The 22912-nt window shown below is 46.1% G+C and overlaps 1 protein-coding gene across 2 annotated transcripts; it reads left to right on the forward strand.

Annotated features, from left to right (window-relative positions):
• Positions 1 to 4308: 4308 nt before the first annotated feature.
• Positions 4309 to 22564, forward strand: IFNGR2 (interferon gamma receptor 2). 2 transcript variants are annotated; one of them, XM_032680151.1, is made up of 7 exons: positions 4309 to 4726; positions 8951 to 9077; positions 9525 to 9700; positions 11166 to 11314; positions 12334 to 12484; positions 13183 to 13337; positions 21716 to 22564. In XM_032680151.1, the coding sequence occupies exons 1-7, from the start codon at positions 4645 to 4647 to the stop codon at positions 21830 to 21832; spliced, it is 957 nt and encodes a 318-aa protein (XP_032536042.1). In that variant the 5' UTR covers positions 4309 to 4644; the 3' UTR covers positions 21833 to 22564. The 2 variants fall into 2 exon arrangements, with proteins under 2 accessions (XP_032536042.1, XP_032536043.1); XM_032680152.1 differs by lacking the exon at positions 4309 to 4726 and adding an exon at positions 5286 to 5505.
• Positions 22565 to 22912: the final 348 nt, after the last annotated feature.

The raw sequence follows: 22912 nt of genomic DNA on the forward strand, positions 1-22912 counted from the left end.
ACTAACTCCTGTACTTCCTCCCTGCCTCAAGGAGACTCGATTTCATCAGGAGTTACTGTAAATGAATCACTAAAACCATATTTTTTTTACGTTAAGCCTCCCAGCCTGCTGAAATGCAGACACTGCAACAGGCTCGAGGCCTCCAGGAAAGCCTGTTCTGGTTCTCAATTTACCAGTAAACATCCTAAACCCTGCTCTGGTTCAGAACAGGCAAACAAAACACGGGGAGGGAGGTGTTGCTTTTTTCCTTTGTCAACTCCCCTTTTAACAGGCAGAAACAGTGTCACCTGAGCCTCATATGAAATCATGGAATCATGGAAGAGTTTGAGTTGGAAGGGACCTCAAAGCCCATCCAGTGCCACCCCTGCCATGGGCAGGGACACCTTCCACCAGCCCAGGTTGCTCCAAGCCCTGTCCAGCCTGGCCTTGGGCACTTCCAGGGATCCAGGGGCAGCCACAGCTTCTCTGGGAATTCTAGCCCAGCCGCTCCCCATCCTCACAGCCAGGAATTCCTTCCCAAAATCCCACCTAACCCTGCCCTCTGGCAGTGGGAAGCCATTCCCTGTGTCCTGGCACTCTGGGTCCAGTTTGCTGCTGTGCCTGTGAGTGGGAGAGGAGAACCTGGAGCTCAGTGGGGCCAAGCTCCTGCTGTGACACATCTGCATTAACTGCTAAAGAAATACAAGTGTCTCCTGCCTTTTGCCTGGATATCAACTGCTGGCTGGTGTGTCCTGGGGTTACAAACACTTCCCTGTGCTACCACATGGAAATACCAACTGTGACAGCTCCAACTGTCCAGTGAAAACTCAGATCTCTTCCCTGGGGTGACATAACTTCACTGTCTGTGCCTTTAGGTGTAGCACCTTCCAGTGCTCGAGGAGAGAAGGCTCCAGGGAGAGCTGAGAGCCCCTTCCAAGGCCTAAAGGGGCTCCAGGAGAGCTGGAGAGGGACTGGGGACAAGGGATGGAGGGACAGGACACAGGGAATGGCTTCCCACTGCCAGAGGGCAGGGAGAGATGGGAGATTGGAACCAAGATGTCTTGCTGCATTGGAGATGCCCCTTTACACATCCCAATACCCTTCCATGACCTCCAGAAGGCCCCAGCTGGCAGAGGAGGGTCCAGGTCTTCCCAGCTTTCTCGCACACATCAGCAGAGCCACCACAGCAAAGTCTGCAGGGGGAGGATTTGAGGCTGAACAGGCCAGTTTGGGGCTTCTCTAAGACCTGTATTCCTTTTCATGTCAGGCCAATATCAAACAGCTCAATTCCACTTCTCTTCCAGGAAGAAGATTGAAAATCCAAGCAGCAAACACCAGGAGCTGCTTTTAATGAGGTGAGAGTTTGAAGAGCTTTTGGCAAAAGAAGTCTGGAGTTTGTTTAAGGCTTTGTGGTTTGAATAGGAGGGAGATTCTTCTTCTTTATTTGCTTCCTTGTTTCAGTTTCTTAACAGAATGTGGTTCTTTGCATGAGACATCTGGAAGAGGAGGGGGATGGAGGAACACAAGGAAGGGGTTGATTTGCCTCTCAAACCATTCTGGTCCTAAAATTGCTCAGCTTCCGATCACTACCTGATGTAAGAGATGTCCCTCAGTCTGTCAATGGATTCATTTCAACTCTATCTGTGTGTTATTTTTGGAGAACTTCCTTATTTTTCATGAATTCAAATGTATTTTCAAGGTTCTGCACCAGAAATTTGGCTGCAGAAAAATCACAGGATCATTTACCCCTTCCCGTCTGATTTGACATTGACTTTGCTTTCTGCTCCCTAAGCTCAAGGAAAAGAAAGCAATATACAGAATTATCTCTGAATCTGTAGGTTCTGCAGATTTCCTGGGTTCAGGATGTCAGGATCAGATGTTGCATCTCCTCCAGCTCTCTCTTCTCTCCATTAAATCCCTTTATTCTCTGTTCTCTCTGTTCTCCTTAAGCTCCCAGTTTTAAGAAGTCATCCCTCATCCACTGAGGGTAAAAACCACACATTCCATTTTTTCATGAAGGCACAACCATTTTGACCTCCCTCCTACCAGAGAAGACTCTCAGATAGTAATTTCTTGGGCTTTGACTTAGGAGGAAGCTCAAGGCAAGAGAGGGATCAGCTGGGATGAAACCCAAAGCCTGCCCAAGTTTCCTCTCTGGGCTGGGAAAGGGCGAACACACATGCCAAGGTCTGGGATTTCTGTAACAGCGTCTGTCAGCAGCAGGGAGGAGGGAAACCCCTCTGCCTCAGCCCTGTCTCGAGTTTCTGTAGTTTCGAGTTGCTCCACGTTTCCTCAGTGAATCAAAATCTTGTTAGTGCCTGAATGTGAGCTGCACTGCAATGAATGTGCTCCTGAACACGCTGTTCTGCAGTTTAATGGCCCTGCTTAGAAGCTGTGGGGCTGTCACAGCTTGGCCCGGGCGCCTGTCCCAGAACTGCCCCTGCAGTCGCTCCAGGCAATGCATGGCTGGAATTCCTGCGCTGGCTTCGGGGGTGATTAAAGGATCTGTGTCAGCACAGCCCCGGCACAGGGGAATCCCAAAGAGAAGCTCCTGGAGCAGACGGTTTCAGCAGAACCGTTCCGAGGGGTGAGTCACCCCTTCCCAGAAGGGTTCAGGGCAAGGTCAGGCACGTCGAGTGCAGGGAAAACAGGCTCAGTCTGCAGCTGGCTGACTGTAATCTCCATCAGCCCCTTTCGGCTCGTCTGATGGTGATCATCAACAACCGTCAGTTTGCCGCGTTTCCTTTTTTTTTTTCTTTTTTTTTTTTTCTTTTCTTTTTTTAATAAATTCTATTTCCTAACATTCATCATTTTTGTCAGCGTTAAAAGGCTTTAACCTTTTAACAGGTTCTGACCTGTTTTATTACTGCTCCTCCCTGCAGACAGAGTCTGCCCTGAGAGTTGCAGGAGATAAGAGCAGGGCTAAGAGAAAGGGAGAAATCTCTCTTTCGGTGGGGAAAGGGCTGAAGTACAGCGGGAACCGGGTGATTCATCCGAGCTCCGTTGGGAATCAAAGCTGCCCAGCCCTTACTGAGTGCTCTGACCACAAGACTTTCTTTGTGCCAGCTCTTTTTTCCTTGTGCCAGCTCTGCTCAGGAAATTCAGGCAGCCCAACATCATCTGTACTAACTGAAGATGTTTTAAGTACCCTAACCCTGCACGGTGTCCTCTGCTGGCAATCCTGCTGATTGCCTAATAATAATAATAATAATAAACCCCTATATTTTCTCTTTGAAGTGTTTAAGAGTATTTAAGAGTTCAGGAGACACATGAAATACCCCCCTGCTTTATGGTGCTTTTAACTAAAGCCATGTCAAAGCTCTTACATTAAAACCTAATTTAAAACCTAAAAATTAAAATCCCTGCTAGCGAATTATTTTAAAACAACCCCTCTGTTAAAGCAGCGATGGGGGGAGGAACGCAGCCTCCCGGCACCACCTGGGGCGTTTTTAACCCGAATATTGTGTTATCAGCAGCATCAGCGAAGGGGTGCGGTCGGGGGTAACCACGGGCTGGTGTCACGTTCGATGCAGCCGGAGAAAAGTGGGGAACTTCAACCACTTCATGGCGATATTTTCTCACATCGACCGCACGCAGGGGCAGGGACCGGGACGGGGGAAGGGCTGGAGACAAGGGACAGGGGCCGGGGCAAGAGCAGGGACAGGGAAGGGGGCAGGAGGGGAAGGGACGGGGGTAGGGGCTGGAGCCGGGGCAGGGAAAGGGGCAGGAAAGGAAGGGACGGGGGTAGGGGCTGGAGCTGGGGCAGGGACCGGGACAGGGGACAAGGGCAGGGATAGGGGCACGACAGGAGCCAGGGCAGGGGAAGGGGCAGCAGCTGGGGCCGGGAGAGGGACGGGGATAGGGACAGGGGCAGAAGAGGGAGTAGGGGCAGGGAGAGAGACAGGGGCAGGGGTAGGGACAGGGGCAGTGACAGGAGAGGGAGAAGAAGCAGGAGAAGGGACGGGGAGCAGAGACAGGGGCGGGAGAAGGTGAAGGACAAGGACAGGGGTAGGGACAGAGACAGGAGCAGTGACAGGAGAGGGAGAAGAAGCAGGAGAAGGCGAAGGACAGGGGCAGGGACAGAGACAGGGGAGGGACAGGAGAGGGAGAAGAAGCAGGAAAAGGGACCGGGAGCAGAGACAGGGGCAGGAGAAGGCGAATGACAAGGGCAGGGGTAGGGACAGGGGAAGGACAGGAGGAGGGACAGGGACAGGGGAGGGACAGGAGAGGGAGAAGAAGCAGGAGAAGGCGAAGGACAAGGGCAGGGGTAGGGACAGAGACAGGGGAGGGACAGGAGCAGGGAGAAGAAGCAGGAGAAGGCGAAGGGCAGGGGCAGGGGGAGGGACAGGGGAGGGACAAGAGCAGACGCAGGAGAGGGATAAGGAGCAGGACAAGGGGCCAGGGCAGAGACAGGGGGCAAGTGCCGGAGCAGGGGCAGCCCTCGGGGGAGGCTGTAGCACATCCCCATCGCCGGATTCCCCCCCCCGGGGGCCCCTCCCGAGCGGCTCAGGCGGGGCCAGGGCTGGCTCTGCCTTCTCGGGGGGCGGAGGAAGAGGAGGAGGAGGAGGAAGAGGAGGCGGACGGAGGCGCCGCACCGGGATATGGAGCGTGAGGCCCCGGCCCGGCCCAGCTAAGCCCGGCCTAGCTAAGCCCGCCAGCCGGGCCATGCCGGGCCGGGCGCCGCTGCGAGGCCTCCTGTTCCTCTTCCTCCTCATCCTCCTCATCCTCCTGGGCTCGGCGGGCGCAGGTGAGTCCTGGGGGTGCGGGTGGGGGTGGGGGGGATGCTCTGGAGCCCCCGCAATCCCGGCGGGAGGAACCGCGAGGGGAGGCCCCGGGCACGGCCCCGGCCCCGGACGGGGCCGGGGCCGTGCCCGGGGCCTCCCCTCGCGGTTCCTCCCGCCGGCTTTCCGTGGGCCTGGAGGGGCTCGATTCGGTGTGTCACTGAAAAATCCATTTAAAAAAACCCACCCCAAAACCCCACAGATTTCTGTTTTTTGGCGGTTTAGCAAAACGCTGATTTCTTCGTGCCGGCGCTCAGGGATCGCCGAGGGCCAGGACGGAGCCCGAGGCCGAGCTGCTTTCACTCGCTCGTGTCTTTTGCGGCTTCGCACTCCGCCGCGTGAAAGACAGAAAAAAAAAACAAAAACAAACCAAACCAAACAATCTGAGCGTTGTTTTTTGGCAGCTGCTCTGAAAAGAACCGGGTGTGGGGAAACTCCCCCCCTCTCCCAGGAGAAAGGAAGGGTGGAGCGTTTTCGGCCTTTCCCTGCCTGAGGTGGTTCGGGTTTTTGGGGTGCCTGGGTCTGCGGTTGCTGGGTTTGGAGTGTTTGTTGCTTTGAGTTACTGAAAAACAGAGGCGGTGAAGGAGCCGAGTGTGCGATTTCAGGCGGTAATGTCACCGCCCTGGTCAGGGGTGCGAGATCTGACGGAAATGTTCCCCGGGTGTGTTGTGAAAGCAGCTCCTGGGTGAGCAGTGAGGGCCCCCCCTGGCACGAGGCATCCTCATGTTCAGCTGCAGAACCAGAGGTCTGATGACTTTGTCGGTGGTTTTTTTTTTTTCAGCTGGCGGGGGAAATGATGTGTTTCCAGACACTAATCCGTGTGCAGACATGGGATCCCAGACTGAGTTGGGTGGGAAGGGACCTTAAAGCCCATCCAGTGCCACCCCTGCCATGGGCAGGGACACCTTCCACCAGCCCAGGTTGCTCCAACCTGGCCTTGGACACTTCCAGGAATCCAGGGGCAGCCACAGCTTCTCTGGGCAACCTGTGCCAGGGCCTCCCCACCCTCCCAGGGAACAATTCCTTCCCAATATCCCACCTAACCCTGCCCTCTGGCACTGGGAAGCCATTCCCTGTGTCTTTTCAGGTCTTGTCCTTGTGAACATCTTTTCCAGCCACAGCAGATGGGGCCCTTCTGCCAAGATCAGGGTGGAAACAGTCCCTCGTCTTTTTAGGGAAATGGGTGTCAGGTAAATTAGGGTAGGAGTTGAAGGGCTGTCTGTTCTTTTGGAAGCTCAGGTCACAATCATTACACAGTAAGGACACGGAGGGGCTGGAGCGTGTGCAGGGAAGGGAACGGAGCTGGGGAAGGGGCTGGAGCAGCAGGAGGGGCTGAGGGAGCTGGGGGGGCTCAGCCTGGAGCAAAGGAGGCTCAGGGGGGACCAGCCAGGAATTCCTTCCCAATATCCCATGTAACCCTTGTCCTTCACTGGTGTTTTCTGTCTTTGTTTAGAAAGGGCGCAGTTGCTGCGTCTTGTGTTTCGTTCTCAGAGCTCTCGGGGATTTTGTAGCCTTGGTGTGTGTCATGTCTGAGAGCACAGATGACTGATGGTGTGAGATACCTCACCACATGCCAGACCAGCAGTGAGAGTGCAAGAGAGAATCTGTGTGGCTGGGAGGTGAAAACTTCTCATGAATGAAGGTTGCCCGGGGCTTTTAAAGTACCCAGGGTTGAACAGTGTAGGGAGCTGGAAGGAACCTCAAACAGGTTTGCAGTGCTGAATGAGGCAGTGGGGGCCTGGGGCCGTGTGTGTTTACTGAGAGCACTGCTCAGACTTGAGGCTAAGAAATTAGTGACAGACCTAATTAAACCTTTGAGAGAATCCCAGACTGGCTTGGGGTGGGAGAGACCTTAAAGCCCATCCAGTGCCACCCCCTACCATGGGCAGGGACACCTTCCACCAGCCCAGGTTGCTCCAAGCCCCATCCAACCTGGCCTTGGATACTTGCAGAAATGGGGCAGACACAATTCTCTGGGAAAACAAGGGCTCAACTATGATTTTGTATTTTGGACTTAAGAGTTTAATGCAACTTGATGTAGAAATCAAAAAACCCCAAACTTTTTAACATTATCCCCATATTCCCAAGGAAGCCTTGATCTTGTGATCTTATTTATGTAAAAATAAACTGTATCTTGGGAGACTGCTGTCTCCAGAACACAAAATGAAATCTTCTGCTGGGGGATATAATTTCATGTCATGGTTGTCTTTGTCAGGCCAGGTTGGACGGGGCTTGGAGCACCCTGGGCTGGTGGAAGGTGTCCCTGCCCATGGCAGGGGTGGCACTGGATGGGCTTTGAGGTCCCTCCCAACCCAAACCATTCCCTGGTTCTGTGATTCTCACGGTATAAGGGGATCACTGCACAGACAAAACCAAAACCTTCCTCCCTCCTGGGACAGCAGTGAAGGTGTTGCCCAGCAGGGCTGGTCCTTGGAGGTTCTGGGGTACACCTGGAGAGAGCCCTTAGCAGCCAGCAGTGATGCTGGAGCTGGCCCTGCTTGCAGCCTCGGCCTTGTCCTTGTCTTCCTGTGTGTTTGGGTTCTCCAGGCTGCTGCTTCTCCCTGTTTGCCAGCTCCCCTCTCCCTCCAGCTGCTCCCCCCCTTCTCCTCTGCCTTTCTTTGCTTCTGCTGCCCCCCATTCCCCAGCCCTTGGCTCTTTCCCCTTTGCTTGGCTGCTCTCCCTCCCTCCCCTGGGTTTGTCTGTCCCTCCTCTGCACTGTGCCTGTCCCTTGGCCCTGTTCCAGCCTGGGCAGATCCCTCCTCCCCTCTGGGCCTGCAGGAAGTGTTTCCTCTGTTGTGGAGACACAGCACCCTTCACTCTTGGCTTCCCTGTCACCTCCTGAGCAGGTGCTGGAGTGTGACTGTGGTCTGTGCACACCCAGGAGTGTGACTGTGGTCTGTGCACACCCAGGAGTGTGACTGTGGTCTGTGCACACCCAGGAGCTCGTGGTGTGGCAGAGTTTGGGTGGGCACCCCCCCAACAGCAGCCACACCTCGAGCAGAGGCCTCTGTCCTCTCCCACGTGGTGAAATGCGTTTCAGAGTTGGCAGAACTCGAGGTTTGCGAGTGGGGCTGAAGGGGTTTTGTCTCCAGCTGTCCCCTGGAAGTTGTCACTGAGGTGACCTCAGTGCTTTCCAAGTTAACAGGGGGCAGATGGTCCGGGAAGATGTGCTCTGGGTTGTGAGGACAGTCAGAGGTGGGATGCAGGTAATTGGAATAGGTGAGCTGCTGTAATGACCAGGGGTTGGAGGGCCTTGGGGAAGGGTTTAGGAAATGTGTCCTAGGAGGAGCAGCTGAGGGAGCTGGGGGGGTTTGTCTGGAGAAGAGGAGGCTCAGGGGGGACCTCATTGCTCTCCCCAACTCCCTGACAGGAGGGGGCAGGGAGGGGGGGTCGGGCTCTGCTGCCATGTCCAAGGGAAAGGAGGAGAGGAAATGGCCTCAAACTGCACCAGGGCAGGTTCAGATTGGAGATTAGAAACAATTTTCCCTGTCAGAGTGGTCAGGCCTTGGAATAAGTGTCCCAGGGAGGTGGTGGAGTCCCTGTGTCTGGGAGTGTTGAAGAGGCCCTTGGGGACATGGATTGGGAGTGATTGTGGTTGTGCTGGGGTGGGACTGGGTGATCCTGGAGGGCTCTCCCAGCCTTGATTCTGGGACCTTAATTTATGGCTTCATGGGCCTGGGTGGGGTTTGTTGTTTTGTGCTGGACTTGGTATTTTGGTGCTTTCAGCATTATGTTCTGCATGGAATGAATGAAAACAGGGAGTTCAAGCCATACAAACAAAGAATCCCAGACTGGTTTGGGTTGAGAGGAATCATAAAGCCCATCCAGTGCCACCCCTGCCATGGGCAGGGACACCTCCCACCAGCCCAGGTTGCTCCAAGCCCCGTCCAACCTGGCCTTGGACACTTCCAGGGATCCAGGGGCAGCCACAGCTTCTCTGGGCAACCTGGGCCAGGGCCTCCCCACTGAATTGTATCAGTGCCAGTGCAGCTGGAAACGAGGTGAGGAGGAGGAGGAGAAATGGTTTTGCCTGAGAAGCAGTGAAAATGTGGTGTATGGTGATAGTACTGCAGATGTGATACATGATGTGACAGCAGTGAAATTATGACACGTGGTGAGGGAATTTGGAGACCAAGATTTGGTGCGCTTGAACATTTCAATAATTATTTTTATTCCTCTTCTTACTTTAGAACCTTCTCCCCATTTACCAGCTCCAGAGGATGTGGAGATTTATTCCTATAACTTCCATAGTTTGCTGAGATGGTCTCCTGTTCCAGTGGAGACAGGCTCAGTGTTATACACAGTCCACTATAAAACGTGAGTAAACGGTTCTACAAGCAGCTCATTTTGTTCTAATTGGTTTTAAAAACCTGAGAAGTGTTAGTATGAATAAGCACAGAAACAAAAGCATGTTTTTTTTATCCCATATGCTTTTGTGTATCTCCAAAAGCAGCATCTCAGAGGCTGTGATATGTTCACTGAGCTGAGGAAAGATTGGAGACGTGAAGAGCAGCCAGAAATGTTGGCCAGTTCCCTGCAGAATTTTAGTCTGATTCTCTCTGGTTAATTTTAATTTTCCCATTTCAATTTAATTTATTTCCCCTGGGGAGATGGAGGTGCTGAGGGGGCCCTGGGGTTGTGCCCAGGTGAAAGCCGTGGGTTTGTACCACGTTATCTCCTTACCAGAATCGTCTGGGTGGGAGGGATTAGTTTGGGTGCTTGCACTGTTCTACCGTGTTTATTTGTGCTTTTCTGGCGAAGCAGAGGGGCCTTTCCTGTGTGGAATGAGATGAACTGCACCCGGATCCCCCGGACCCAGTGTGGGTTCCCCCTGGAGATTCAGAAGCGGCGCTGGACGATCTTCCTGCGCGTGAGGGCTGAGCTGGGGCAGCTCCCCTCGGCCTGGGTGCAGGCAGGGCCCTTTGTGGCAGAGAGGGACAGTAAGTGCTGCCTTTGCTGTCACTGGCTCTGCCTCTGTCTCTCTTTCTCTCTCTCCAAGGAGATTTCTTTGAGAAAACTGTTCCACGTTTTCAGCTCTGTTGTGCAGAGTCAAGGTGAGAGGGTTGGAGGTGTTTGCCCACAAAGACAACGAGGTCTCGCTGGGATTTGACCCTCCCTGGTTCTGCTGTGGTGGGTCAGGGCTGTCTCAGCAGGTGTCACGAGAGAAACATGGGTTTCCTGGGGTGGTTGAGCCTTCCCAGAGCCACAACATCCTTTTGTTGGGGAGTTTTCCACTTTCTCATTTCCCCCCTGAGCACTGCCCACACGAACCCCTTGGATTTGTGGCAGTCTGAGGCAAACCCACCTGCTTCTGCTGAACAGATCCCTGTCCTGATAAATACCAATGGTCTGATAAATGTAAATTGTCCTCATAAATATGAATAGTCCTGACAGAGCGTAGAAATGTCAAGGACACTTCTTAAATTACAGAATCCCAGACTGGTTTGGGTTGAGAGGGACCTTAAAGCTCATCCAGTGCCACCCCCTGCCATGGGCAGGGACACCTTCCACTAGACCTTGCCAGGGGTGATTTTGCTGTTAAAAAGTACCACAGGCAGTACTTTATTTGTATTTTTTATGATTTAGACCTCAAGAGTATTTCACAAAAGGAAATCATCATGTTTACCCTGAAGGTCAAATGGAGACATCAAAGCAAGGAGGGGGAAAGCAGTTATTTCTCTTCCAATCTGTTGACTCAAAGCACTGTGGTTTTTAGGGAACATGGAATTCATGGCAGGCTGATCAAAGGAAAAAAAATGGCCAGTAACTGCAGATGAATTTGGGTATTTTCTAGTTAATGTTTACTGAATTACCAGCTAGGTAAATATTGTAAATATATTAAGTACATGAGGAAATGTTTTCCCTTTCTTGAGAAAAAGCTGTTGAAATTTGTTATGTTTGCTGAGAGTGTGCAGGGAAGGGAACGGAGCTTGGAAGGGGCTGGAGCAGCAGGAGGGGCTGAGGGAGCTGGGGGGGCTCAGCCTGGAGCAAAGGAGGCTCAGGGGGGACCTTCTGGCTCTGCAACCCCCTGACAGGAGGGGGGAGCTGGGGGGGGTCGGGCTCTGCTGCCAGGGAACAAGGGACAGGAGGAGAGGGAACGGCCTCCAGCTGGGCCAGGGGAGGCTCAGGTTGGACAGGAGGAGGAATTTGCTGCTGGAAAGGGTGGTGAGGCCTTGGCAGGGGCTGCCCAGGGAGGTTTGGAGTGCCCAGCCCTGGAGGTGTCCCAGGAAGGCCTGGCCGTGGCACTCAGTGCTCTGGGCTGGGGGACAAGGTGGGGATGGGGCACAGGGGGGATCCATGGGCTGGGAGGGCTTTTCCAACCCCAGTGAGTCCGTGGAGCTGGAGCCAGTCCATGAGCTGTTGTGCATCCCAGGGGTTCACTGCTCTCTCTGTGTTTGTTTCCAGCCACTCTGGGCCCCCCCAGGGTGAGCAGAGTGAGTGCCAGCTCTGACTCGCTGCTCCTCAGTGTCACCCCCCCTTTCACACCTGAGCCCGGGGACAGTTTCCAGTATCGTGTGTTCTACTGGGAGAACACAACAAGGACCACGAAAAAGGTGAGAGTTCTCTCTTATTTCCTTTGTTCCTCGTGCCTTGGAGACTGGGATGTGAGTCAGTGGCTCTTGGCAAAACAACAACTGGAGGAAGAAATCGACTGTGTTTTGTCTCTACCCATGAATGTCACCACGGGGAGTCTTGGACAGTTAATTTGGCCTTGACACAAGTACTGCTGCATTCCCAAACTTAAAAACCCATCTTCCTCTCCTCCATGTGGAACAAAGGCTAAAATCCCATTGCAGATCAAGGTTGAGAATCTGTGTCAAAGGTGACTTTTGATTCCAGGGTTTGCTTAGGGAATGTGGAAAACTGGAATCTCCTTCCTCCTTTGCTGTGCTGGGAGCTGCAGGAGCAGGGCACAGGGCCTGATGTGCCTGTTCCCAGGGCAGAGAAGGTTGTTGGAAACATGCTGGGATGAGCTGGCCCTGTTCATCCTGAGACTTGGTGTTGGTCCTATCCTGTGCTCCTGCTGCTCCTGCTCCTGTGCACAGGCCAGTGTTGCAGGGGAGGTATTAAGTTAAAAAAAAAAAAGGAAGAAGAAGCTTCCAAATGACATAATTCTAAAGTCAAATATTTAAAAAACAGAAGTAGAAAAATATTAATTTATTTAAGAAAAATGTCAACATTTTAAAAACCCTTTCGCTTCAGAGGCCTTAGTAAGTCACCTCCCTTTCCTTCCTGTCTTGCACCAAATGTGTGTTTTTCTGACACTCACACAATACCTTCATTTGAGAGGCAGGAAAGAAATGGGGAAGGCTCCACTCAGGGTTTAATTTTTCCCTGCCTTCCCCCGATATTTTGCTCTTTGCCTGAGCTGCTGCATCAAAACATCCAGGAAAGGTGGAATATATTTCACTGCCTCTCTTGTGTGGGAAAGCTGAGTGATGGAAAAATAAAAAAATAAATCTGGGTTTTTTGAATGGGAAACTTAAATGGGGGAGGGATATTTGTGTTGGGAACAAGGCTGGTTTTACAGTAACACCTTTTTTTTTTTTTTTTTTTTTTGTCTTTTAACCAGGAACAAGAGACACCCAATACACTCTTCCAAATTGGAAAACTAAAGGAATCAACACTTTATTGCTTTAGCCTTCAGGTCGAATTCCAGGGAGTCTATGGTGAACTGTTAGGACAGCAAAGTGCCCCAGAGTGTCACAGAACTGCCATCAGTGGTATGTGGGGTTGGGGTAGTTTTGTGTAGAGTGGGATGGGGTAGAACATGAGCCCTGGATCACCTGAGCTGGTCCCTTCCATACCCAGTTTGTTGGGAGTGCTGAGGGCACCACAGAGTTCACAGCTGTCATTGATGGCAAAATAATCAGGAGTCATCAGTCAGTAATTAAGGATCTGTGTTGGGCTCTTCCTTTTCCTTCATAAATCCTGCTGGAATACGGGATAACGGAGTTTGGCCCCCTCTGGAATCTGAAGTTGATCCCAGGGCTGGAGCCCCTCTGCTCTGGAGCCAGGCTGGGAGAGCTGGGGGGGTTCACCTGGAGAAGGGAAGGATCCAGGGAGAGCTGAGAGCCCCTTCCAGGGCCTAAAGGGGCTCCAAGAGAGCTGGAGGGGGACTGGGGACAAGGGATGGAGGGACAGGACAAGGGGGAATGGCTTCCCACTGCCAGAGGGCTTCCCAGTGCCCTGGCCCAGGTTGCCCAGAGAAACTGTGGCTGCCCCTGGATCCCTGGAAGTGTCCAGGGCCAGGTTGGACAGGGCTTGGAGCACCCTGGGCTGGTGGAAGGTGTCCCTGCCCATGGCAGGGGGTGGGTGGGATAAGATGATCCTTAAGGTCCCTCCCATCCCAAACCATTCCATGATTCCATAAATATGAACCTGCTGTAGGTATATGGATTTTTTTTTTCTGCTTTTCCAGAGGCAACCAGAGCTGGATTCATCACCCTGCTCTGTCTCTCGGGGTTAATCCTTATAAATCTGGCTACAGCTGGTTTGCTGCTCCTGTGGAAACACCACAAGAAAATCAAACAGTCGTTTCAGCCACCTTTGAAAATCCCCTCACACTTCGAAGAGGTACGTGCAGAGGTTTTGTGTTTCTCCTGCAAAAGAGGGAAGAGGAACCAGGGTAGTTGTTGCCCAACAGGAATAAACAACTGTTGTCTCAGGGTGACTTGTCTGATGCTGATCTCCCACCTCGTTCCTCTGTTACTGAGCTGGATGATATTTTACTGTGTGCTGAGACACAAACTGTGCTGGGCTTTCCTGTAAAACCCCGAGGATGACTCTGACCCGGGTTCCTGTTCCCCTTTTTTGGCTCGTCTCGGCCTCAGGCCCCAAACTGGGGCTCTCTTGGAGCTTTTCCTCTGTTTCCTGTATTGGGGGGTTGACCTTGGCTGGGCACCAGGTGCCCACCCAGCCACTCTATCCCTCCCCAGCTGGACAGGGGAGAGATTAAGGTGGAAAACAACTCATGGGTCAGGAGAAGGCAGTTTATTTAAAGCAAAAAGTAAAGCTGAGCTTGCGTGTGCAGAAGCCAAAGAGAGCAGGGTTTGTTCTCTGCTCCCATGAGCAGCCGTGGTCGGCACTGCTGGGAAGCAGGGTCTGGGAACATGGATGGATCCTCAGCAGGAGACACTGGAGACAGTGAATGCCCCCCTCCTGCTCCTGCCTCAGCTCTTACATCTGAGCTGAGCTCACGTGCTCTGGAATATTGAATCCACACAGTCCAGCAGACCCCATCATCCCTTTGCTCCTCCTGGCCTCCAGTCCTGTCCTGCTCAGAGTATTCACTGTCTGACCCCTGCCATGCCAGACCAGAGGTCCCCTCAGCAGGATCAGAGCAGTTGATTTCAGTCCTCTTACATCTGAGAGGTCGCTGTTTTCTTTCTTGGGTCTCTGTGGCAACTCCATGGGCAGCTTTCCTGGGTGACCCCTTCTTAACACTTCCCTTCCCTCTTAATTCACATGCTCAGGCTTCCAGCTCAGAGGTGGGTTCACCATCCCACTTCTTCCCCCAGTCACACAGAAAGAACCAGAGTTCACCACATGGCCTGAGCTCGGGGCTTCCTTTCCCTCTGCCCGGGGCAGGAGGGGACAGATCTCTTGGGCTGCCCCTGGGAAATGAGGTGCTGGCCCGTGGGAGTGAGGAGGTGCCCAGAGTTTCTTCCACATCTTGAAGCCAGGAGGACATCACCTCTGCAGTTTCTGGATCCATCTTTGGGTAATATCTTTGGGTACCAGGCTGTTAGAATATGACACAGGGGCACTTTGAACCACCTTCCTCCACATGGCCACCATGCAAGGAACATCCTCTGGCTCTTTGGGGGTGTCATCCCTTCTTAAGTTACTATAGAGGATTTCCAGCACTGCTGATTCTCTCAAGTCCTGGATACCTTCATCTGCAGTGGCTCCACTTTCCTGGGGAGCTCCTTAGATCTTCCTTGAATGGATACCTTTCCCTCACGCTTGGGAGGAGCCGTTTCCAAAGACTGCAGATTGTTCTCTGCTTTCTAATTCCTCTTTCAATTTGACTGTCTCTGGCCAGGGATCCCAGCTGGGCTTTGTGACCTTCCAGTAGTTGACTGTCAGCCCTGTTGTCCCAGAATGGAAGCAGCCAGGCAGGAATCTGCTCACCGGGCTGGCAGCTGGAATCCTTCTGCCAGTCCCGGAGTTCTGAGGAGGTCAGAGGCTGGGTAACCTTGGTTTGCTGTTGGATTTGTCTGACTCCCTTTGGTGAAGGACCAGCTTTCTTATCTGTCCCCTCCCCTCCTTCTACTCCTTCTCCTTCTTCCTCTTCCTCCTCTTCCTCCTTTGCCAAACCCTGCTATGGCCCTGTCCCTTGCCTTATCCATTTCTTCCTTTTCACTGCTGGGGCAATGACTGCAGTTGTTGTGGTTTGAGTCCCTGTCTCATCCCTGTGTCCTCAGGGCAGTTTGGGTCCCTGTCTCATCCCTGTCTCATCCCTGTGTCCTCCAGGGCAGTTTGGGTCCCTGTCTCATCCCTGTGTCCTCAGGGCAGTTTGGGTCCCTGTCTCATCCCTGTGTCCTCAGGACAGTTTGGGTCCCTGTCTCATCCCTGTCTCATCCCTGTGTCCTCAGGGCAGTTTGGGTCCCTGTCTCATCCCTGTCTCATCCCTGTGTCCTCAGGGCAGTTTGGGTCCCTGCCTCCCCTGCAGTCCTGTGAGAATGCTGAGCTGTGGCTCTATGGGCCAGGCCCCAGGGCAGGACCCTGCTGGGTTTGGCTGGGTAGGCAGGGCCCCTTCCCTCGGGGGATGGGGCAGTTTGCCAGGGCCCAGGACCTGTCCAGGTGTGAGGTCCCAGGTAACAGGAGGGGTCAGATGCCCTGGAGACCTGCCCAGATCCTCCCTCACTCCCTGCCCCCGGGAACTGGGCACCTCAGGGTGCATCCCAGTAGATCATCCCCTGAGGTTTGTTTTCTCCTGCACCAGGGTAGCAGCAGGTTCCAGGAGCTCCTGACGTGCTGCTGGTACTGGCTGGTTACAGGAACAGCAGCACACAGCTGCCACAGGGGCAGCAGGGACTGCAGGAGCCTTTGGTGTAAAGCACTGACAGCAGGGCCGGGGCGTGGGGGGGTTCCCCCAGCATCCCCAGGGAGCCCCCAGGAGAGAACTCCCCAGGCAGGACAAGGGCATTGGTGTGAAAGCAAAGGAGCCACTGTTGGTATTGGGGTGTGCCCAAAACTTAGAAAATAAAGTGATAAGAGGTGCAGGCAGCAACCAAAACTCAGCAAAATAAAGTGATAAGAGGTGCAGGCAGCAAACTCTGTGTCCTGCACAGGAGCTTCCTATTCAATAGCTACTATTACTATAGCACACTATATATATATATATATGACTATTACTATAGCACACTATATATATATATATATATGACTATTACTATAGCACACTATATATATATATATATGACTATTACTATAGCACACTATATATATATATATGACTATTACTATAGCACACTATATATATATATATATGACTATTACTATAGCACACTATATATATATATATATATGACTATTACTATAGCACACTATATATATATATATGACTATTACTATAGCACACTATATATATATATATGACTATTACTATAGCACACTATATATATATATATATATGACTATTACTATAGCATACTATATATATATGACTATTACTATAGCACACTATATATATATATATATATGACTATTACTATAGCACACTATATATATATATATGACTATTACTATAGCACACTATATATATATATGACTATTACTATAGCACACTATATATATATATATATGACTATTACTATAGCACACTATATATATATATGACTATTACTATAGCACACTATATATATATATGACTATTACTATAGCACACTATATATATATATATATGACTATTACTATAGCACACTATATATATATATGACTATTACTATAGCACACTATATATATATATATATGACTATTACTATAGCACACTATATATATATATATGACTATTACTATAGCACACTATATATATATATGACTATTACTATAGCACACTATATATATATATATATAACTATTACTATAGCACACTATATATATATAACTATTACTATAGCACACTATATATATATATATATAACTATTACTATAGCACACTATATATATATATAACTATTACTATAGCACACTATATATATATATATAACTATTACTATAGCACACTATATATATATATAACTATTACTATAGCACACTATATATATATATAACTATTACTATAGCACGCAATATATATATATAACTGTAACTATAGCATGCAATATATATAAAACTGTTACTATAGCATGCAATAAATATATAAAACTGTTACTATGGCATGCAATATATATATATAAATATATAAAAACCTGTTACTATGGCATGCAGTATATATATATAAAACTGTTACTATGGCATGCAATATATATATATATAAATATATATAAAACTGTTACTATGGCATGCAGTATATATATAAATATATATAAAACTTACTATGGCATGCAATATATATAAAAATATATATGTAACTGTTACTATGGCATGTAATATATATATAAATATATATAAAACTGTTACTATGGCATGCTATATATATATATAAATATATATAAAACTGTTATTATGGCATGCAGTATATATATATATAACTGTTACTATGGCATGCTATATATATATAAATATATATAAAACTTACTATGGCATGCAATATATATATAAATATATATGTAACTGTTACTATGGCATGTAATATATATATATAAATATATCTAAAACTGTTACTATGGCATGCATTATATATATGAATATATATGTAACTGTTACTATGGCATGCAATATATAAGTATTACTATAGTAATATAAAATATAACTTTATTATTAATATATTAATAATTAATATATTATTAATTATTAATAGATTAACATATTGTTAGTATTTTATATATTAATATATAGTTATAGATTATATATAATTATATCATATATTAACATATTATTGATATATCATTAATATATAATATTACTATAGTAATATAACTCCATTATAGTAACAGTTCTATAGTAATATTAATATATAACTCCAACTATAGCATGCTATATATATATAAAACTATTACTATATACTATTTTAATACACTTACAAGGATCTTTTTACTATTTTAATACACTCACTTATTAAAATAGTAAATGAATCCTTGTGCAGGGTATTTAAATAGTAAAAAAAATCCTTCTCAGTGTATTAAAATGGTAAAAAAAATAATTGTACAGGGTATTAAAATAGTAAAAAAATCTTTCTAAGTGTAATAAACCAGTAAAAATATTCCTGTACAGGGTATTAAATAGTAAAAATATCCCTGTACAGGGTATTAAATAGTAAAAATATCCCTGTACAGGGTATTAAATAGTAAAAATATCCCTGTACAGGGTATTTAAAAAGTAAAAAAATCCTTGTTCACTGTATTAAATAGTAAAAAATCCTTGCACAATGATTTCAAATAGTGAAAAAAACCCTTGTACAGGGTATTAAGACAGTAAATAAATCCACATGTATTAAAATAGTAAAAATATTCTTTTACAGGGTATTAATATAGCAAATAAAATCCTTGTAAGTGTATTAAAATAATATTAAAATCCTTGTAAGTTTATTAAAATAGTGAACAAATCTTTGTAGGGGGTATTAAAACAGTAAAAACTCCTTGTAGAGGGTAATAAAATAGTAAAAAAATCCTTGTAAGTGTATTAAAATAGTAAAAATACCCTTGTGCAGGGTGTTAAAATAGTAAATAAAATCTTTGTGTGTTAAAATAGTAAAAAAATTCTTGTACAGGGTATTAAAATAGTAAAAGATCCTTTTAAGTGTATTAAAATAATTTTAAAAAATCCTTGTCAGTGTATTAAAATGTTAAAAAATCCTTGTACAGGGTATTAAAATAGTAAAAATACCCTTGTGCAGGGTGTTAAAATAGGAAATAAAATCTTTGTGTGTTAAAATAATAAAAAAAATCCTTGTAAGTGTATTAAAATAATAAAAAAATCCTTGCACAGGATATTAAAAGAGTGAAAAAAAAAATCTCTGTGGAGGGTAATAGAACAGTAAAAAGATCCTTTTAAGTATTAAAGTAGTAAAAATATCCTTGTATAGGGTATTAAAATAGTAAAAAATCCTTGTAAGTGTAATAAAATAGTAAAAATATGCTTGTGCAAGGTATTTAAATAGTAAAAAAATCCTTGCCCAATTTATTAAAATAATAAATAGAATCCTTGTAAGTGTTTTTAAATAGTAAATAAAGTCCATGTGAGTGTATTAGAATGGTAAAAAAATAATTGTGCAGGATATTAAAACAGTAAAAAATTAAATGTGCAGGATGTTAAAATAGTAAAAAAAAAAAAATCCCTGTAATAATGCATCCAATAGTATCCTTGTACACATTATGAATAAAAAAATCCTTGTAAGTGTATTCAAACAGTAAATAAAATCCTTGTACAATATATTGAAACAGTAAATAAAATCCTTGTACAATATATTGAAACAGTAAATAAAATCCTTGTACAATATATTGAAACAGTAAATAAAATCCTTGTACAATATATTGAAACAGTAAATAAAATCCTTGTACAATATATTGAAACAGTAAATAAAATCCTTGTACAATATATTGAAACAGTAAATAAAATCCTTGTACAATATATTGAAACAGTAAATAAAATCCTTGTACAATATATTGAAACAGTAAATAAAATCCTTGTACAATATATTGAAATAGTAAATAAAGTCCATGTAAGTGTATTAAATAGTAAAATATCCCTGTACAGGGTATTAAAATAGTGGGGGAAAAAAAAGAAATTAAGGAAAAGAAGGCAATGTGCTGAAGTTTTTAAAATGTGTTTCCAACAGGCCTCTCCTGGAGCCCAGGGGTACAAAATTCCCGGGAATTTCAGGCAGTTCCAGGGGAGCTCCTGCAGTTCCCAGGAACATCCCGTGATTCCTTCTTTCCCAGCAGGATCTGAGCTCTCAGGGCCCGAGTTACAGGGAGCCCAAAAGCCAAACCTGGGGTTCATTTCTGTCTGGAATTGGCTGAAATGGAGGGGTTTGGGGGTTTTTTGTTTTTAACACACCTGGAAAAACGATCCCCTTGTTCCTGAGCCTTGCTGGGAGGGCAGAGAAGGTGGAGCTTCAGCAAAATCCACCTTCACTTTGTGCCACTCCTCTGCTGCTCTGTGCTTTGCTTATTGTCTTTTATTTCATTATTATCTATCTTTTATTTCATTATCTATCTTTTATTTCACTATTATCTTTTATTTCACTATTATCTTTTATTTCACTATTATCTTTTATTTCATTATTATCTTTTATTTCACTATTATCTTTTATTTCATTATTATCTTTTATTTCATTATCTTTTATTTCGTTATCATATTTTATTTGGTTATTTTTTATTTCGTTATTATCTTTTATTTCATGATCATCTTTTATTTCATGATCATCTTTTATTTCATGATCATCTTTTATTTCATTATTAGCATCTTTTATTTCATTATTAGCATCTTTTATTTCATTATTATCACCTTTTATTTCATTATTATCACCTTTTATTTCATTATCACCTTTTATTTCATTATCATCTTTTATTTCATTATCATCTTTTATCTTTTATTTCATTATCATCTTTTATCTTTTATTTCATTATCATCTTTTATCTTTTATTTCATTATCATCTTTTATCTTTTATTTCATTATCATCTTTTATCTTTTATTTCATTATCATCTTTTATCTTTTATTTCATTATCATCTTTTATTTCATTATTATCATAATCTTTTATCTTTTATTTCATTATCATCTTTTATTTCATTATCATCTTTTATTTCATTATCATCTTTTATTTCATTATCATCTTTTATCTTTTATTTCATTATTATCATCTTTTATCTTTTATTTCATTATTATCATCTTTTATCTTTTATTTCATTATTATCATCTTTTATCTTTTATTTCATTATTATCATCTTTTATCTTTTATTTCATTATTATCATCTTTTATCTTTTATTTCATTATTATCATCTTTTATCTTTTATTTCATTATCACCTTTTATTTCATTATCATCTTTTATCTTTTATTTCATTATCATCTTTTATCTTTTATTTCATTATCACCTTTTATTTCATTATCATCTTTTATCTTTTATTTCATTATCATCTTTTATCTTTTATTTCATTATCACCTTTTATTTCATTATCATCTTTTATCTTTTATTTCATTATTATCATCTTTTATCTTTTATTTCATTATCACCTTTTATTTCATTATCATCTTTTATCTTTTATTTCATTATCATCTTTTATCTTTTATTTCATTATCATCTTTTATCTTTTATTTCATGATCATCTTTTATTTCATGATCATCTTTTATTTCATGATCATCTTTTATTTCATGATCATCTTTTATTTCATTATTACCCTGGGAAGCCTGATGTGGGAGGGAAGGGGAGCAGAGAGGAGTCAGAGCAGGAGGGGGAAGTCCCCAGGGATTTGTGGGGACAGGAGAAGGTGCAGCTCTGCCTGACCTGGGTCAAACCAGGGCCTTGGGGCTCATTTCTCCATCAGGCCCTCGCTGGATTCCTGCAGCTGGAGGTTCTTAACTCAGAGGGATTGAACCAACATTGGGCCCAATTTTATTTGAAAAGCCCCCAAACACCCAACCAGGACCTGCAGCTGCTTTACCTGACTCGAAGGGACGTTTGTGTGATTGGTTTTATTTTTCCTCCCCCACAGAAATAAGGTATTTTTAACTCGTCCAGTGTAGTTTAAGGAAGTCCAGGATGGAATATTCCCAACTTGTTGTCTCTGGAATTTCTTACCCAAGGACAGGGCTCTGAACTGTTGTTCTCTGGATTTTTGCAGTTCCTCAGGGACCCTGCCGTGCCTGGCTTGGAGGAGCTGGACAATTCCCCGGAGGATGAGCCCCAGGCTCTTGTGGCTGGAGAAGGAATCCAAGCCTGGAGCAGCAGCCCAGGGTGACAGCTCTTCATCCCCCAGGGACAGGGAAACCACTGAGGAGCCACCCCCTGAGTGGCCCCTGGCCCAGGGGTTCCAACAGCTGCTGCCGGGACAATCCCGAGCAAAATCTGGACCCTGGGATGTGTCTCGGGGGCTTCTCCTGAGCTCCCCCAGCACCTCCTTCTGCCAGAGACACTGAAAAGGAGGAACAGGGAAAGGAAACAAACACTAAACTCAGAAAATGGTTAAATTCCCACTCCAGGGTGGGATAAAGCTTTGAGGAATAGCAGCACTTTACAGGAGGGTGTAGGAGAACATGGGATTTTTCAGGGAGTGAATCATTGCAATGTAAATTCCTTTTATAGCTGATTTTCTTTCGTTGGCAATAATACTCTTGTTATATCCACCCCACTCTGCTTCTCTGAATCATTTTCAGCACAGGGCAAAGTAAAAAGAAATCTGTTAGTCCTTCCCTCTCCCCAGGAGGAAGCTGTGCCACAAACTCCTCCCCGAGAGGCCTCCTCCCATCTGCTTCCTCACAGCCACCCCAGTGCCCTGCACAGCCAAACCGACTTGAAAATAACATTTAAACCATGTATCAGTCATTAGCAGACACTAAAACCTCTTGTTCACCACTAGCAAAGGGAAAGTTGGCTGAGAGATGTTTTGAGTGCCCTAAAGCACAAGAGCCCAAGTTCAGCCTCCTGTGGGGTCTGGAAGGTGTCCAGTAAAGCACAAAGAACAAGTGAACCACTTCTGCACTAAAAAGATGGGGTTTAAATGATGATTTTTCCTGGGTTTGATACAAACTATGTAAAAGAAAGAAAAGAAAGGGGCTTGTCTGTTTGCAGATGACTCAGGGGAGTGGCCTGGGCCCTGTCAGAGCTGGGGGTAACTGAGGTGAGGCCCTTCCAGCCCTTCCAGGGACACTCCAGGCCAGCAGAGGCCAAAAGCTAAATGAGGTTAGTTTGCCTTGTAGAACTAATCTAATCCCCTGGGATTAGGCAACCTGCTGGCACAAGGGAGTTCTGTGAAGGCTGAGTCACGTTTCATGGCTGGAGGAGTTGTCTGAGCTGCAGAATATCTGCTTTGAACCACCCC

This window comes from Chiroxiphia lanceolata, chromosome 2 (genome assembly GCF_009829145.1).
Source record: "Chiroxiphia lanceolata isolate bChiLan1 chromosome 2, bChiLan1.pri, whole genome shotgun sequence".
In the NCBI taxonomy this organism is placed as follows: Eukaryota; Metazoa; Chordata; class Aves; order Passeriformes; family Pipridae; genus Chiroxiphia; species Chiroxiphia lanceolata.

Excerpts from the sequence above, each read along its gene's own strand:
- IFNGR2 (XM_032680151.1), top strand. The coding sequence starts at position 4,645 with ATGCCGGGCCGGGCGCCGCTGCGAGGCCTCCTGTTCCTCTTCCTCCTC. Across the intron at positions 4,727-8,950 it reads CCTGGGCTCGGCGGGCGCAG|AACCTTCTCCCCATTTACCA; the intron begins GTGAGTCCTGGG and ends TTCTTACTTTAG. Across the intron at positions 9,701-11,165 it reads CTTTGTGGCAGAGAGGGACA|CCACTCTGGGCCCCCCCAGG; the intron begins GTAAGTGCTGCC and ends GTTTGTTTCCAG.